Raw genomic sequence first — 14,673 nt, 5'->3', positions numbered from 1 at the left:
TTATACAACGGCATAAACATTCCCTTTAGCTCGGTAACGTTTAGTCACTGGTTTTTGAACCGGTGAACGCGAATCTTAGATATGGATCCATAGGATTTGACATCCCCACTCGGGCTAGTAGCGCTAGCATTTAACAGGTGTTTAATACTTCGTAAACATACGCACTTGCCAAGTGTACTTTCAGGGGGTATAAACATTAAGTTAATTACCAAGTGCCCACGGTTAAACATATACTTTATCATACTATTTTGAAACGCTCTTTGTAGCACTGAAATCTCGTGGCCTACCTTACATACTGTTATACTTAAACTATAACTCACCAACCTTTGTTTTGACATTTTTAAGCATGTTTTTCTCAGGTGCTTAAGGTTGCTTCCGTTGTGTACTAGTCTTGCTGTAGACACCCGCTGCTCTAGAGTTATCACCGCATGAACTGTTTATCTTGCATTCATAACTTTAATACTTTTGAAACTATGATTTGTAAAGACCTAAGGGTCACGCACTATTATATTTGCTTCTGTTCATTGTAGCATACTTTGGTTGTAAAACATTGATGTTGGTTAAGACATCACCTTTTATCATGAATGCAAATGTATTTTGAAATAGCATATAGTGTTTGACCTTGTAATGATCCTGTTGTTGATGATTCGTACACGATGGTTTTGTAAGGGGCATCACAATATCCACTACAATAATCCAACCATAGAATGTAGTTTCAAGTACTTGTGCCTATTTTGTAAAACATTTATAAAACTGCATGTATTCTCATCCCGAAATTTTAGATAGTAAAAATGGGACTATAACTCACTTTCACATATTTTCAATTCGTCGAGAATAAGACTTGGTCATGGGTCGATTCACGAACCTATAACAAATATATACATATATATCAATGTATGATAGAAATATATTCACATCATATTTTTATTTACGTGTTGACGATTTAATTTGTCAAGTTAGCAGTCCAACGTTAGTAGTCCACAATTAGTAGTCCAATGTTAGTAGTACATATATAATTCAAAATATCACCATGTAATAATCAAAACATAGTATACACGTATTGTATAAGACTCAATCATGACCCTGAATACCGCTATTGTAGTTACACGTATTGTGTATGTGGGTCTTTCGATTTATCCGACGTATTGTATAACTAATGTCTTAACTAATCAAGATTGCATGATATTGTCTCGGACTTATTCGAGACTAGTATATTACATGGAAAAACTCATGACATGTTAGAATACATGTATAATACAAGAAAAGTTATCTAGGATGTGATCAGTTTAGATTTTTGTAAAATCATCACGTAGTCATTTTAGCCATTTTTAACCAATATTGTTTTGCATATAACTTCTTCATTATAAATCCATTTTGGGTGAATCAAATTGCTATGGTTTCGTAACGAACTGAAATTTGTAAAACTAAACTGAAAAAGTGGTAGTTTATATTCGGAGTTACAGGTTACATGCCTATTTTTAAAGAGGTAGTCTTTTCCGTCAAAGAACGGCATCTTGATGACCATTTTGAAAAACATACTTCTAATTTGAGTTTAACCATGATTTTTGGATATAGTTTCATGTTTATATGAAATATCATTTTTGCAAAAAAACAACTTTTAAATCAAAGATTATCATAGTTTTTAATTATCCAACCCAAAACAGTCCCGGTTTCACTATGACGGCATATGTCCAGTTTTACGATGTTCTTCGTGTTTCCAAGTTTTAAATCATTAAGTTAGCATATCATATAGATATAAAACATGTGTTTAGTTGTTTTTAAAATTCAAGTTGGAAGGTTTAACTTTGTTTGCGAACAAGTTTAGAATTAACTAAACTATGTTCTAGTGATTACGAGTTATATTTTTCGAATAAGATAGTTATATATATGAATCGAATGATGTTATGAACATCGTTACTACCTCAAGTATAGTAGGTAAACCTACTGGAAATGATGAGAAATAAACTTGAGCTTCAAAGGATCTTTGATGGCTTGGAAGTTCGTGAAGTAGAATCATGACACGAAAATAAGTTCAAGTAAGATTACTACTTGAATTAAGATAGTTATAGTTATAGAAATCGAATCAAAGTTTGAATATGAATATTACCTTGATTTAGAAAGATAACCTACTGTAAATAACAAAGGTTTCTTGATCTTAGATGATTACTTGGAATGGATTAGAAAGCTTGGAAGTAGTCTTGCAAACTTGATATGATTCTTGAAGTGTTCTTGAAAGATTGTTTTGTATGTTGATTAAAGGTTGGATTTATGAGCTAGATTGATGTAGATTTTGATGAAGGTGATGAAGAACACTTAGAACATTAAGAGAGAACTTGAGAGGTATGTGTTTGATGCATGAAAATTGAAAAAGGAATGCGTTTCTGTGTGCCATCATTCACGTGAAAATGCATGTATCATATAGGCTCTATTAGTTTGTATTTTTGTTAGATATTTCATACTAGTTGCCAAATGATGGTTCCCACATGTTTAATGACTTATTAAGGGCTGCTAAGAGCTGATCATTGAAGTATATATACCAATAGTATGTACATCTAAAAGCTGGGTATTGTACGGGTACAATACTGAACGAATACGGGTAGAATTCTTGATGAAAACGAATGGGAATGTAATTGTAACCATTTTTGTTAAGTAGAAGCATTTTGATATATGTCTTGAAGTCTTTCAAAAGTGTATTAATACATCTTAATACACTACATATATATACATTTTAATCGAGTCGTTAAATCATCGTTAGTCGTTACATGCATGCGTTGTTTTGAAACCTTTAAGTTAACGATCTCATTTAATGCAATTAATCCATTGTTATTATATCTAATGAGGTGTTAAATTATTATATTATCAAGGTAACATAGTGTATTAATATATCTTAATACGATATATATATATATATATATATATATATATATATATATATATATATATATATATATATATATATATATATATATATATATATATATATATATATATTAAGATGTCGTTACAACGATAATCGTTACATATAAATATCGTTTCGAAATCCTTAAGTTAATAGTCTTGTTTTATGTATATAGTTTATTGTTAATATACATAATGAGATACTTAATTATCATTTCAACATTTTAAACATATATATATATATATATATATATATATATATATATATATATATATATATATATATATATATATATATATATATATATATATATATATATGTCCATATATATATATATTATCATTATGTATACAAGTTATAACGTTCGTGAATCATCAGACAAACTGGGTGATCAAACGTTTACATAAAATCCGTTTCAATTAATCAAGTCTTAACAAGTTTGATTGCTTAACATGTTGGAAACATTTATACATGTAAATATTAATCTCATAATATATATATATATATATATATATATATATATATATATATATATATATATATATATATATATATAATCATGGAAAAAAATCTGGGTTATGACACTCGTTGTTTACCTTTTTATGTTCTGGCGTGGATAAAGGAAAGGATATTTGCTTGGACTAGCGGGATCCTTAATGTTCATGCTAGTGTATTGCTTTTTTTGTTCGACCTAGGTTTGGGTAGTTTAACCCCAAACACCATGCTCGAGTTTTGTTTGGTATTTAAACTTGTGGATCGAAACTTATATTATGATGTGTAGATGAGCGCATGATGCTCGGTGGTCAAATACTCAATTTGTGGATGTTAAAACATGTAAACTTTATTTACTTACGCGGCGGAAAGTCTTTGTGTTGATGGTTATCGTTTACCATGAAATTTATTGTTGTATAATTTTTGTACAAGTCAGAATCAGATCCAGGGTATTGCCGCACCGCGAGATTTAATGCATTTTGGTATCAGCTTTTTTATGGTCTCTGACCTTCAGTTTCTTGCTTGGGCCGCGCCGCGGCCAGATGGACCGCGCTGCGAGAATTGCCTGACAGGCTTGGCCTGTCCTTTAAAAAAAAGTTTTGCGATGTTTAACGGGTTGGGTCGTTACAAGTGGTATCAGAGCATGGTCTAAGGGATTTAGGTAACTTGAGATAGGCACCTAGACTTAGACTTTTTGTGTTGCTATTTTATATGCGGGACTTGTAGGACTACGGGTCGGTACGGGTTTTGTTTAGTGCCTTAGCGAATAGGTGGACTAACTATGCTAATGATATGTCGTTACTAATCATGTGTTATTGTTTTGAACATCGAGCAAGATGGTTGTGATACGTTTGAGCGGGGCATTGCATGTGAGTGTAATAGTGATTCGCGACCACTATTACGGTTACAAGTCAAGTCAAGCAAGAACGTGCGATAAGTATTGAGCTAGGTGTGATGTGTGTGCGGTAATATGCATATGTATATATATGTATATGTATTGTTTTGTTGATGATATCTAATCCGTTTCGATTCTTAGAATGAAGATGAGAAATGGAACGGAGACAAACAAAGGAGGTGGTCCTCCACATGAGGAAGCGGACAAAATGACCACCAAAATAGAGGCCGCTCTAGAAAACTATGTCTCGGTTTTCTCCCAAAAAGTTAAGCAAATACTTGAAGAGTTGGTTTCGGAACATGTGGTTGATTTGATTCGAGAAGAAATGGCCGATGCCGTGAAATAAGAAGTTGAAAGGAGGTTTCCTAGACCTCAACATGGGGGAGAGATGGTGTTTAGCTACAAAAATTTTATGGCGACTAAGCCTCATCACTTTTTTGGGGATCCCGACCCCATGAAAAGTACGGCTTGGATTTCCGATGTTGAAGGTTGTTTTCGCACTAGCGAGTGCCCACCCGAAAAGAAGACAAGGCTTGCCACTAGTTTGTTGAGGAGCCATGCTAAAGATTAGCTTGATGGTAAGAATGACATGGTGGGTGACGCGGCTTTTGTGGGGTTGTCTTGGAAAGAGTTCAAGAAAGAGTTTTTCCTTGAGTATCGTACGCAAGCGGATCTTTCCAAATTGCGCAACGAGTTAAGGAACATGCGTCAATTGTCTTTGGACCTAAATACTCTTAAAACCAACTTTCTAGCCAAAGCTCGTTTTTGCCCCGAGTATGTGGGGAATGACCAATTGTTGAAGGAAGATTTTCATGCGACCCTTAGAGATGATTTGAAGGGTAAGATTAGTATTGGTCATGTCGAGACTTTTGCTAAGCTCTTGGCGGTGGCGAAAGGGTTTGAAGCGCACGCTCCGAGTCCGGTTGGTTATGGGTCGAGTAAAAGAAAATTTGAAGCATCTAGTTACTCCAACAAGAAAAGCAAGGGTGTGTCCAAAAGCGTCGAAAGTGTGAGAAAAAGTGGTTCGAGTACTTTTACACCTACGTGTTATAGTTGTGGGAAGAAGGATCATTTCTCCCTTGATTGTTTGAACAAGACGGTCACGTGCTTTAATTGTCAAAAACCGGGGCACCGGAAGTCGGAATGTCCCGAATTGTTAGGTGACCAAGTGAATAAGCTAGAGAAGACGGTGGGTACGGCTAGGGGACAAAATTATTTAATGACTAATGATGAAGCTAAACGATCCAACGAAGTTGTCTCAGGTACTTTCATGGTTAACTCTAATCCTGCAAGAATACTATTTGATAGCGGTGCTAATTTATCGTTTGTGTCTCCACAATTTGTGTCTAAGCTTAATAAACCGCTAGCTAAGTTAAGTCATCTAGTAGAAGTTGAAATAGTGGATGGTAAGACGGTGCTAAGGGTTGATGTGTGTAAATATTGTGATGTTGTGTTTGGAGTCGAAACCTTTAAAATCGATCTTATCCCGATGACTTTGGGTGAATTTGATATTGTTGTAGGTATGGATTGGCTCGATCGTTATAGAGCCTATATTGCATGCCATGAAAAGTTTATTCGTGTAAAGACCCCAAGTGGAGGAGAGTTAATTATTCATGGCGATAAACGAAGGAGACTCGTACCATTATGCACTTATGCACGGGCGCGTTGTTTCCTTAATAGTGGTCGTATGGTTTTTCTTACCCATGTTGTTGATACTCGCGAAGAGCCACCCTCTATTCGTGAAACTCTGGTGGTTAGCGAATTTGAAGATGTGTTTCCGGATGAACTACCGGCTGTTCCGGCGGAAAGACAAGTTGAATTTCGCATTGAGTTGGTTCCGGGAGCTAATCTCATTGCTAAGACGCCTTATCATTTAGCACCAATGGAAATGCAAGAATTGATGAACCAAACCCAAGAGTTGCTTGAAAAGGGTTTTATTCGACCGAGTGCTTCGCCATAAGGTGCTCCGGTTTTGTTCGTGAAAAAGAAAGATGGTAGTATGCGGATGTGCATCGACTATAGGGAGTTGAACAAAGTGACGATCAAAAATCGTTATCCATTGCCTAGCATCGATGATTTGTTTAACCAACTTCAAGGTGCGACTTACTTTTCTAAAATTCACTTACGGTCCGGTTATCACCAAATGCTGGTCCGTGAGGAAGATATTGAGAAAACGGCCTTTCGAACTCGTTACGGGCATTTTGAATTCGTAGTTATGCCCTTCGGTCTTACGAATGCACCCGCGGCATTCATGGATCTTATGAATCGAGTGTGTCATCCTATGTTGGACAAGTCGGTAATTGTGTTCATTGACGACATACTTGTCTATTTCAAAAGTATGAAGGAACATGAACACCATTTGCGTGATGTGTTGAAGACGTTGCGAAAGGAGAAGTTGTATGCTAAATTCTCCAAATGTGAATTTTGGTTAAGGGAAGTGCAATTCCTTGGCCATATTGTGAATAAAGAAGGCATTCAAGTAGATCTTGGAAAGATAGAGACGGTAAAGAGTTGGGGACAACCGACTATACCTATGAAAATCCGAAGCTTTCTCGGATTGGCCGGATATTATCGTCGGTTTATCCAAGACTTTTCTAAGATCGCCTCTCCATTGACAAGGTTGACAAGGAAGAACGCAAGGTTTAGTTAGAAAAATGAGCAAGAGATTGATTTTCAATTATTGAAAGAGAAATTGTGTCAAGCTCCGGTTTTGGAATTGCCGGAAGGTGTAGAAGATATGACAGTTTATTGTGATACCTCATTAAATGGGATCGGGTGTGTTCTAATGCAACGGGGTAAAGTGATCGCTTATGCCTCTAGATAATTAAAGGAACATGAAAAGAATTACCCGACGCATGATCTCGAATTAGCGGCGGTGGTCCATGCATTGAAAATTTGGCGCCACTAATTGTATGGTGTCAAGTATACGATTTATTCAGATCACAAGAGTTTGAAACATCTTTTTGATCAACGGGATTTGAATTATCGTCAATGTAGATGGATGGATGTGGTGAAGGATTATGATTGTGAGATACTTTATCATCCGGGTAAGGCGAATGTGGTCGGGACGCGTTGAGCCGAAAGAGTCAACATCCGGCGATACGAGTAGAATCGTTACGCATGACAATTACTAACGACTTTCTTGTAAAGCTCGGTGAGATTCAAATTGAAGCTTTTGTTAATAACAAACATGAAGAACGAATCATGGGGCAAATAGAGTCTATTCAATTAGGCCCTCACGGGTTGTTGTCCTTTCAAAATAGGGTGTGGGTACCAAAGATGGGGGGATTACCGAAAGGTGCTTCTTGATGAAGCGTACAAGTCAAAGTATTCCATTCATCCAGGTGCAACGAAAATGTACCTCGATTTGAAGTGTAACAACCCAACCCGTTATACATCGGGTACGTGTAATAATTTTTTTTATTCAGTATAGGTGCGCGGCGCGCACCACCTTGTGTGCGCGGCGCGCACAAGGCCTGGCAGCCCGCTGTCCAAAATTTCCATTTTGCCGTTAAAGATCTCCCACTTCCCGACACTTTTAGACGAAACGCTTTTCACAACATTTTATATTAGTTAAAACTAACACGTTCCAATAATAAAATGAGTTTTACGAGGCCGGACCCGCATATGCCCAAATTACCCTTTAAGTACAAAGTACAAGTTTCGACCACATGACTTTTAATACAAAATAAAGACCGAGCATGGTGATTGGGAATATGCTACCCAATCCTAATCAAATCCAAAAGAAAGATCTTCTAAGCAACTATGCGAGTCCACTAAGCTTTAGCTTACCCTCTCGTTGTTTACATTTTTATAGATTTGCATGGATGCGGTGGCTCGGGTAAGTGGGTGTGCGCGCTGCGCACCTATACTGAAAAAAAAAATTATGTCGCATATTCGGTTAGATAATGGTTTGGGTTGTTACATGAAGAAAGAGTATTGGTGGCCCGGAATGAAACGTGATGTGGTTAGATATGTTGAACAATGTGTTACGTGTTTGCAAGTAAAAGCTGAACATCAAAAACCTTATGGTAAATTGCAACCATTAGAATCCCGAAGTGGAAGTGGGAGCATATTACAATGGACTTTATCATAAAGTTTCCAAAGACGGCGAGGACCCAACATGATACTATTTGGGTGATTGTCAATCGATTGACGAAAAGTGCTTTGTTCCTTCCGATTCGTGAAGCGATTACGTCTGAGGCACTTTCAAATTTGTTCCTTAGGGAAGTGGTAGCGAGACATGGGGTTCGCGTGTCTATTGTTTCGGATCGAGACACCCATTTTACATCTCGATTTTGGAAAAAGTTTCATCAAGACATGGGTACAAGGTTGAACATGAGCACGACATATCATCCTCAAACGGATGGTCAAACCAAAAGTACTAATCAAACCTTGGAAGACATGTTAAGGGCGTACGTGATTGATTTTGGAGGTAGTTGGGATGAACATTTACCTTTGGTGGAATTCTCGTACAATAATAGTTTTCATACTAGTATTGGAATGCCACCATACGAGATGTTGTATGGTAGAAGGTGTCGAACCCCGATTTGTTGGGGTGAAGTGGGTCAAAAGGAAGTCGGGAGCACCGACTTGGTATTAGAGACTAATGGTAAGATTGAAATTATTCGAGCTCGATTAAAGGTGGCACAAGATAGACAAAAAACTTATGCCAATAAACGAAGGCGACTGATTGAGTTCCAAGAAGGCGACATGGTGATGCTTAAGGTTTCGCCGTGGAAGGGTATTATACGGTTTCGAAAGCGGGGGAAGTTAGCTCCTCGATTTATTGGTCCTTTCAAGATCTTGGATCGTATCGGTGAGGTTGCTTATAGACTAGAATTGCCCGAAGAGTTTGCGGGGATTCATAACACATTCCATGTTTTCCATCTCCATAAATATCTTGAGGATAACTCGGCGTGGGTACCGTTGGATGAGATTTTGTTGAATAACAAATTAGAGTATGTGGAGGAACCGATTGCCATTCTTGATGAGAAGATCAAAATGTTGCGTAATAAGGAGGTGAGGACTTTTAAAGTCCAATGGCGTCATCGAAAGGGTTCCGAGTTCACATGGGAATCCAAAGAGTTTGTTTTGGGGTATCTTCCTGCTTGTCATGCGTCTTGGATTGCGAGGACGCAATCCGAGTCAAGTGGGGGAGAGTTGTAAGACCCAAGTCCGAATGGTACATAATTGTGCATATAATAAAAAGCTGGCGGCTTCTGTTTCAGCATGGGGCCGCGGCGCGGCGGGTGTCAGGTGGAAACTCCTTGTTTATTTAAATTGAAGAAGGGCATTTTTGTATTTTCACTTGGGGAACGAATTTAAGGCCACAAGATCAGTTTAGGAGGATCATTTACTCCTCTCACACCAACCTTATCTCTTCCAATTCAATTTTAGAGAGAGATTGAGTTTTAGAGTGAGAGAGCTCACTTTGGGGAAGAAGAAGGCCAAGTGTTGCCCGAGTCCAAGTATTAAAGTTCTTCACTACGTCTCTAGCTACGATTTGATAGTAGTGGTAAGTGTTAATTCCAAGTTTTAACTCTTAATTGTTTTATGACTAGTGATTTGGTTATGGGTTTTGTTGTAAGACCCATTTTAAGGTTAAATGGGCGATTTTGGGGTGAACTTGATGTATGGAAACCCTAAGGTTTGTAATCTAGGGTTTAGCCATGAAATTTGAAGTTGTAGGGTTATTTGTGTTGTTGAATCACTAGCACACTTAGGTGTTAGTGAAAGATTTGTTATTTGGGTCACGATTGACTTGAAATGGGTCAAATGGGTAAGTTTGACCTAGTGTGTTAAATTGGGTATGAAAATACCCTAACTTGTGTTAGTTGGTGTTATTAGACTTTAATCACTAGCTTTTAGTGATTAGTTGTGGACTTTGACCTTGTTGGGTGATTCTAGTGCAAATGGGTCATAAATACCGTTTTGGGTCATAAATGCACTAGTGAGGTTAGTTGGTAAATAGTCCAACTTGTTATGTGTATTAATTGGGCATTAATTATATTAAGTGACTTACTTTGAAGGTTGCAAGTTTATTGTTGGAATCTCACTAGGACGATAAGGTGAGTGAAATATTTATGTATGAATGTATATGATTTATTTGCCCGTATTAATTGTGCACATAGCCGTTTTGTGCACATGGTTGTGAGTAATAGCCGTTACTAAGTGATGACATAGCCATTTTGGTACACTTTGGGGTAATACCATAGCCGTTTTGGGATACTTCGGGGGTTAGCATACCATAGCCGTCTTGGGCGCTAACCGAATAGCCGGTTCTTACTCACACGTGATCAAGTGATGCCATAGTCGTTTTGGAACACTTGGAGGTGATGCCATAGCCGTTTTTGGAACACCTCGGGGGTTAGCAAACCATAGCCGTTTTTGAGCGCTAACGGTTGTTATGAACACCGATGACTTGTTCGCGAGGTCATTCCCTTGCGATTATTGGTTAACCATGGTTTATACTTGTTGTTGTTTAGCATTTCATACTATTATGATTATTATGCTAATGATGTTGCTAGTTGTACGAACTGACGATATTAGCTTTTGTTATGAGATGATTTACGTTTTGATGCATTGTATGATGTTGTGGATGCGAGTAGGTAAGGGTATTTGCTTAGACTAGCGGGCTCCTTAATGTTCATGCTAGTGTATTGCTTTTGAGGTTCGACCTAGGTTTGGATAGTTTAACCCCAAACACCATGCTCGGGTTTTGTTTGGTATTTAAACTTGTGGGTTGAAACTTATATTGTGATGTGTAGATGAGCGCATGATGCTCTGTGGTCAAATACTCGATTTGTGGGTGTTAAAACATGTAAACTTTATTTACTTACGCGGCGGAAAGTCTTTGTGTTGATGGTTGTCGTTTACCACGAAATTTGTTGTTGTATAATTTTTGTACTAGTCAGAATCAGATCCGGGGTATTGCCGCGCCGCGACCCCTTTGGGGCGCGCCGTGAGATTTAATGCATTTTGGTATCAGCTTTTTGATGGTCTCTGACCTTCAGTTTCCTGCTTGGGCCGCGCCGCGACCAGATGGATCGCGTCGCGAGAATTGCCTGACAGGCTTGGACTGTCCTTAAAAAAAATGTTTTGCGATGTGCAACGGGTTGGGTCGTTACAAGTGTCTATTTTAAATGTTAATATTTTCATGTGATCTTAATGTTTGAAAGGGGTCGTTTTCCCCCAAAATATTATTTTTTCTCAAAAAAGTGATTCTCTCTGGATGATGACTATATATATATATATATATATATATATATATATATATATATATATATATATATATATATATATATATATATATATAATTAAAAGTAAAAAAAAAAAATTAAGCTTGTTGTGTTGGAGAAATCGTTTGCATAATACATAAATTTAATATATTAAATAAACACTTTTAAGTAGTTTATAATTAAAATACGTAAATCGAAAATAGATACAAACCGTTTATAAGATGAAAAATAAAAAGTAATATAAATAATATATTACACTTATAAAACCAAAAAAAGGGGGGGAAAGCATTCTATAAACATGTATCAAAAGCAAAATAATAAATGCCATAAAAGTATCCAAAATGAGCCTTCGCTAACACTTAATAGTATATTCCACTTGCAATCGTTCAACTCTTTCACTAACATTTTAACAGCTACATCAGCGCCACATCAGCACAAACCCTTTAACATTCCTTTCACTGAACTCTCACAATCATAAATTTCACCACCCCACTTTACCCATTTTTTATTATTATTTAAAACTTAAAATATAAATAACATTTATAAACAATAACCAATTTAAAAACATTACTTAAATACAAAAAATAAATACAAAAAATATTTTATTTAATAAAATTTAAAACATTACATTAATAAAAATTTAAAACATTACATAATTAAAAAATAAAAGACAACACATAAATAAAAAAACACAATAAATAACGCTAATTGTTACGAACAATATAATCATCCGGGAGTGTCCAAATGTGTTCGATCAAATTGTTGCGAAGGACATGATGCGCTCTTTTATCTCGCATCTCTCGATCCACCCGATCTTGGAGCTCAACTCTCTCCGTCCAAGTACGTCGCGGCATGTTTTCTCGTTCGCGAAGATAATCCTCTTCGAGGTCGCATATGTTGCGCTCGTTGTCTTCGGTGATCATGTTATGAAGTATAACACAAGTGTAAATGATTCGACGTATTTTATTGATACTAAAAAGTCTTGCTGGGTGTTTTAGTATTGCCCAACGACCTTGAAGAACACCGAAAGCTCGTTCCACGTCTTTTCTCGCGGCTTCTTGAAAACGTTTAAACTTTACATTTTTTGGCTCAAATGGACATTTAAACAACTTGACAAGTGTTGCCCATTCTGAGTATATGTCATCTACCAAGTAATACCTTTTTGTAAATTTGTGCCCGTCGATAGTGTAACGGACCTCCAGAGCTTGACCATCCAATAAATCTTCTAACAAATCCAATTCATTAAGAACATTAATATCATTGTTCGAACCCGCTGGACCAAAGAAAGCGTGCCAAATTCACATATCGTAGGACGCAACCGCCTCGAGCATTATTGTTGGTCCTTCGTGATCACCCCTGTGGTAATGCCCTTATCACGCAACTAGACAATTTTTCCAAGCCCGGTGCATGCAATCGAGACTACCTAACATACCCGGAAAACCGTGCATCTCCAAATATTTGGCATGCAATCGACGAACATCTTCTTCAGATGGTTTCCTTAAATATTTTTCGCAAAAACATATGAATAATACATTTGCAATAATTCTTTAAACAATCACGAGACGTTGATGCGCCCATGTGTAAATACTCATCGAGTGCATCAGGCGCAATGCCATACGCTAATTGACGTATGGCCGATGTACACTTTTGAAAAATATTGAAACCGAGTTGACCGGTTGCATCGTAACGTTGATCAAAATATTTAAAATAATCGGGTCTCGGTTGAGAATCATACGATAGAATAGCATGACCAATACGAATAAACAATGACTTACTCATTCGGTATCGATTTCGAAAATAATCACCAGGAAATGTTGGATTATCCGAGAAATAGTCGTTGTACAAACGAGTACCGGTATCAATACGATCTCTTTGTAAACGGTGTCTTCTAATAATTGTACTAGAATTTCGAGCCTCATCTTCTTTGTCCATTGCATCAAGCGAATCGAGTAAGTTAAGCGTGTTGTAACCTTCTTGAATTAAATCTTCATCGGAATCGGACTCTGCGCTATCACTATCCGTCACGCTATTATCGCTTTCGCTCTCAGAAAGTAATAAATCTTCCAAAGCCATTTGATTTTTTTTTTTTGTTTGTGGAAATATGAATTGAAGGTTGAGAGTGATATTGAATAAAAATTGAAAGTGTAGTATGAGTGTGTGATTATGTTTGTGTAGTATGTGTTTGTATATATAGAGTAAAAGTGTAAAAGAAAAAAAAAAGAAATTCAAGTAGCCATTGGAAAAAGAAAAAGAAAAAAAATAAAAATCGAGTGGGCCCCACCAGTGTATCGTTAAAGCCGTTGCAGGACCCACAAGCGGGCCCTTTCACGGATTGCTGGTAATGGGTGTGAGGCAGTAGCGGTGGTTGGCGGTTGCTGGTCACGGTCGGTTGCAGGTGGCCTAAAGACACCAGGATGAAAGTCATGAAACATGTTGCGGATGTAACTATCATTTGTTTTCTAAACTTAATACATAACAAATTGAAAATTAATAATAATAAAAAGACATAGGTACTCCTTAATGAATAGTTTTAAATGCCAATTCCGAGAACTTAAAATGACACAGATTGTGGGCGAGCGTTAGTAAATGGGATCAATTATAATTAAGCATATACCGCAAACTAATTTAATAAGCTAGAGTCGAATTCAAAATTGATTTGTTATAATTATTTTGATTAAAAGTATAAATCTTTCATTTCAGTATTAAACGAAATCGAACCAAATTCAAATTTTATTCTCGGTTGCATTTCGGTTATTAATTCGAATTCAGTTTTTTACTTTTTAATTCGATTTCGGTTCGGGTTATGCTTTAAAAAATTTTGAAATTGATCAAATCGAACGGGATAAATCAAAAACCAATTAACAACCTTGGTGTTGTTAGTAAATTTACATTAAAATGTCTTCAGTTTCGTTTTAAAGTGTAGAATACAACATTATGTCGATAACTAAGTCTTATTTTTTTTTTTTTTTTTTTTTGAAAAAACCAACATTTTATTGAAATAAATTATAATGCAGCTTCACAAACCTTGAAGCAAACACAGCTATATACAAATATGAACCCGAACAGTAAAAGCATATGCAGGCCTATCACTGTAACTATAACATTTTGGATGTTGAGATTTGAGAATACATCCATTGAACTAAAAT

The 14,673-nt window shown here is 36.6% G+C and overlaps 1 protein-coding gene across 1 annotated transcript; it reads right to left on the bottom strand.

Annotated features, from left to right (window-relative positions):
- Nucleotides 1–12,231: 12,231 nt before the first annotated feature.
- On the bottom strand, nucleotides 12,232–13,600 carry LOC139870502 (uncharacterized). The gene is made up of 3 exons (XM_071858294.1): nucleotides 13,116–13,600; nucleotides 12,960–13,024; nucleotides 12,232–12,800 (listed from the first exon to the last, which is right to left on the bottom strand). The coding sequence occupies exons 1-3, from the start codon at nucleotides 13,598–13,600 to the stop codon at nucleotides 12,232–12,234; spliced, it is 1,119 nt and encodes a 372-aa protein (XP_071714395.1).
- Between the last annotated feature and the right edge of the window lie 1,073 nt (nucleotides 13,601–14,673).

The sequence above is a fragment of the Rutidosis leptorrhynchoides genome, chromosome 10, assembly GCF_046630445.1.
Source record: "Rutidosis leptorrhynchoides isolate AG116_Rl617_1_P2 chromosome 10, CSIRO_AGI_Rlap_v1, whole genome shotgun sequence".
NCBI lineage: Eukaryota > Viridiplantae > Streptophyta > Magnoliopsida > Asterales > Asteraceae > Rutidosis > Rutidosis leptorrhynchoides.
This window is presented reverse-complemented; position numbering and strand designations above follow the sequence as displayed.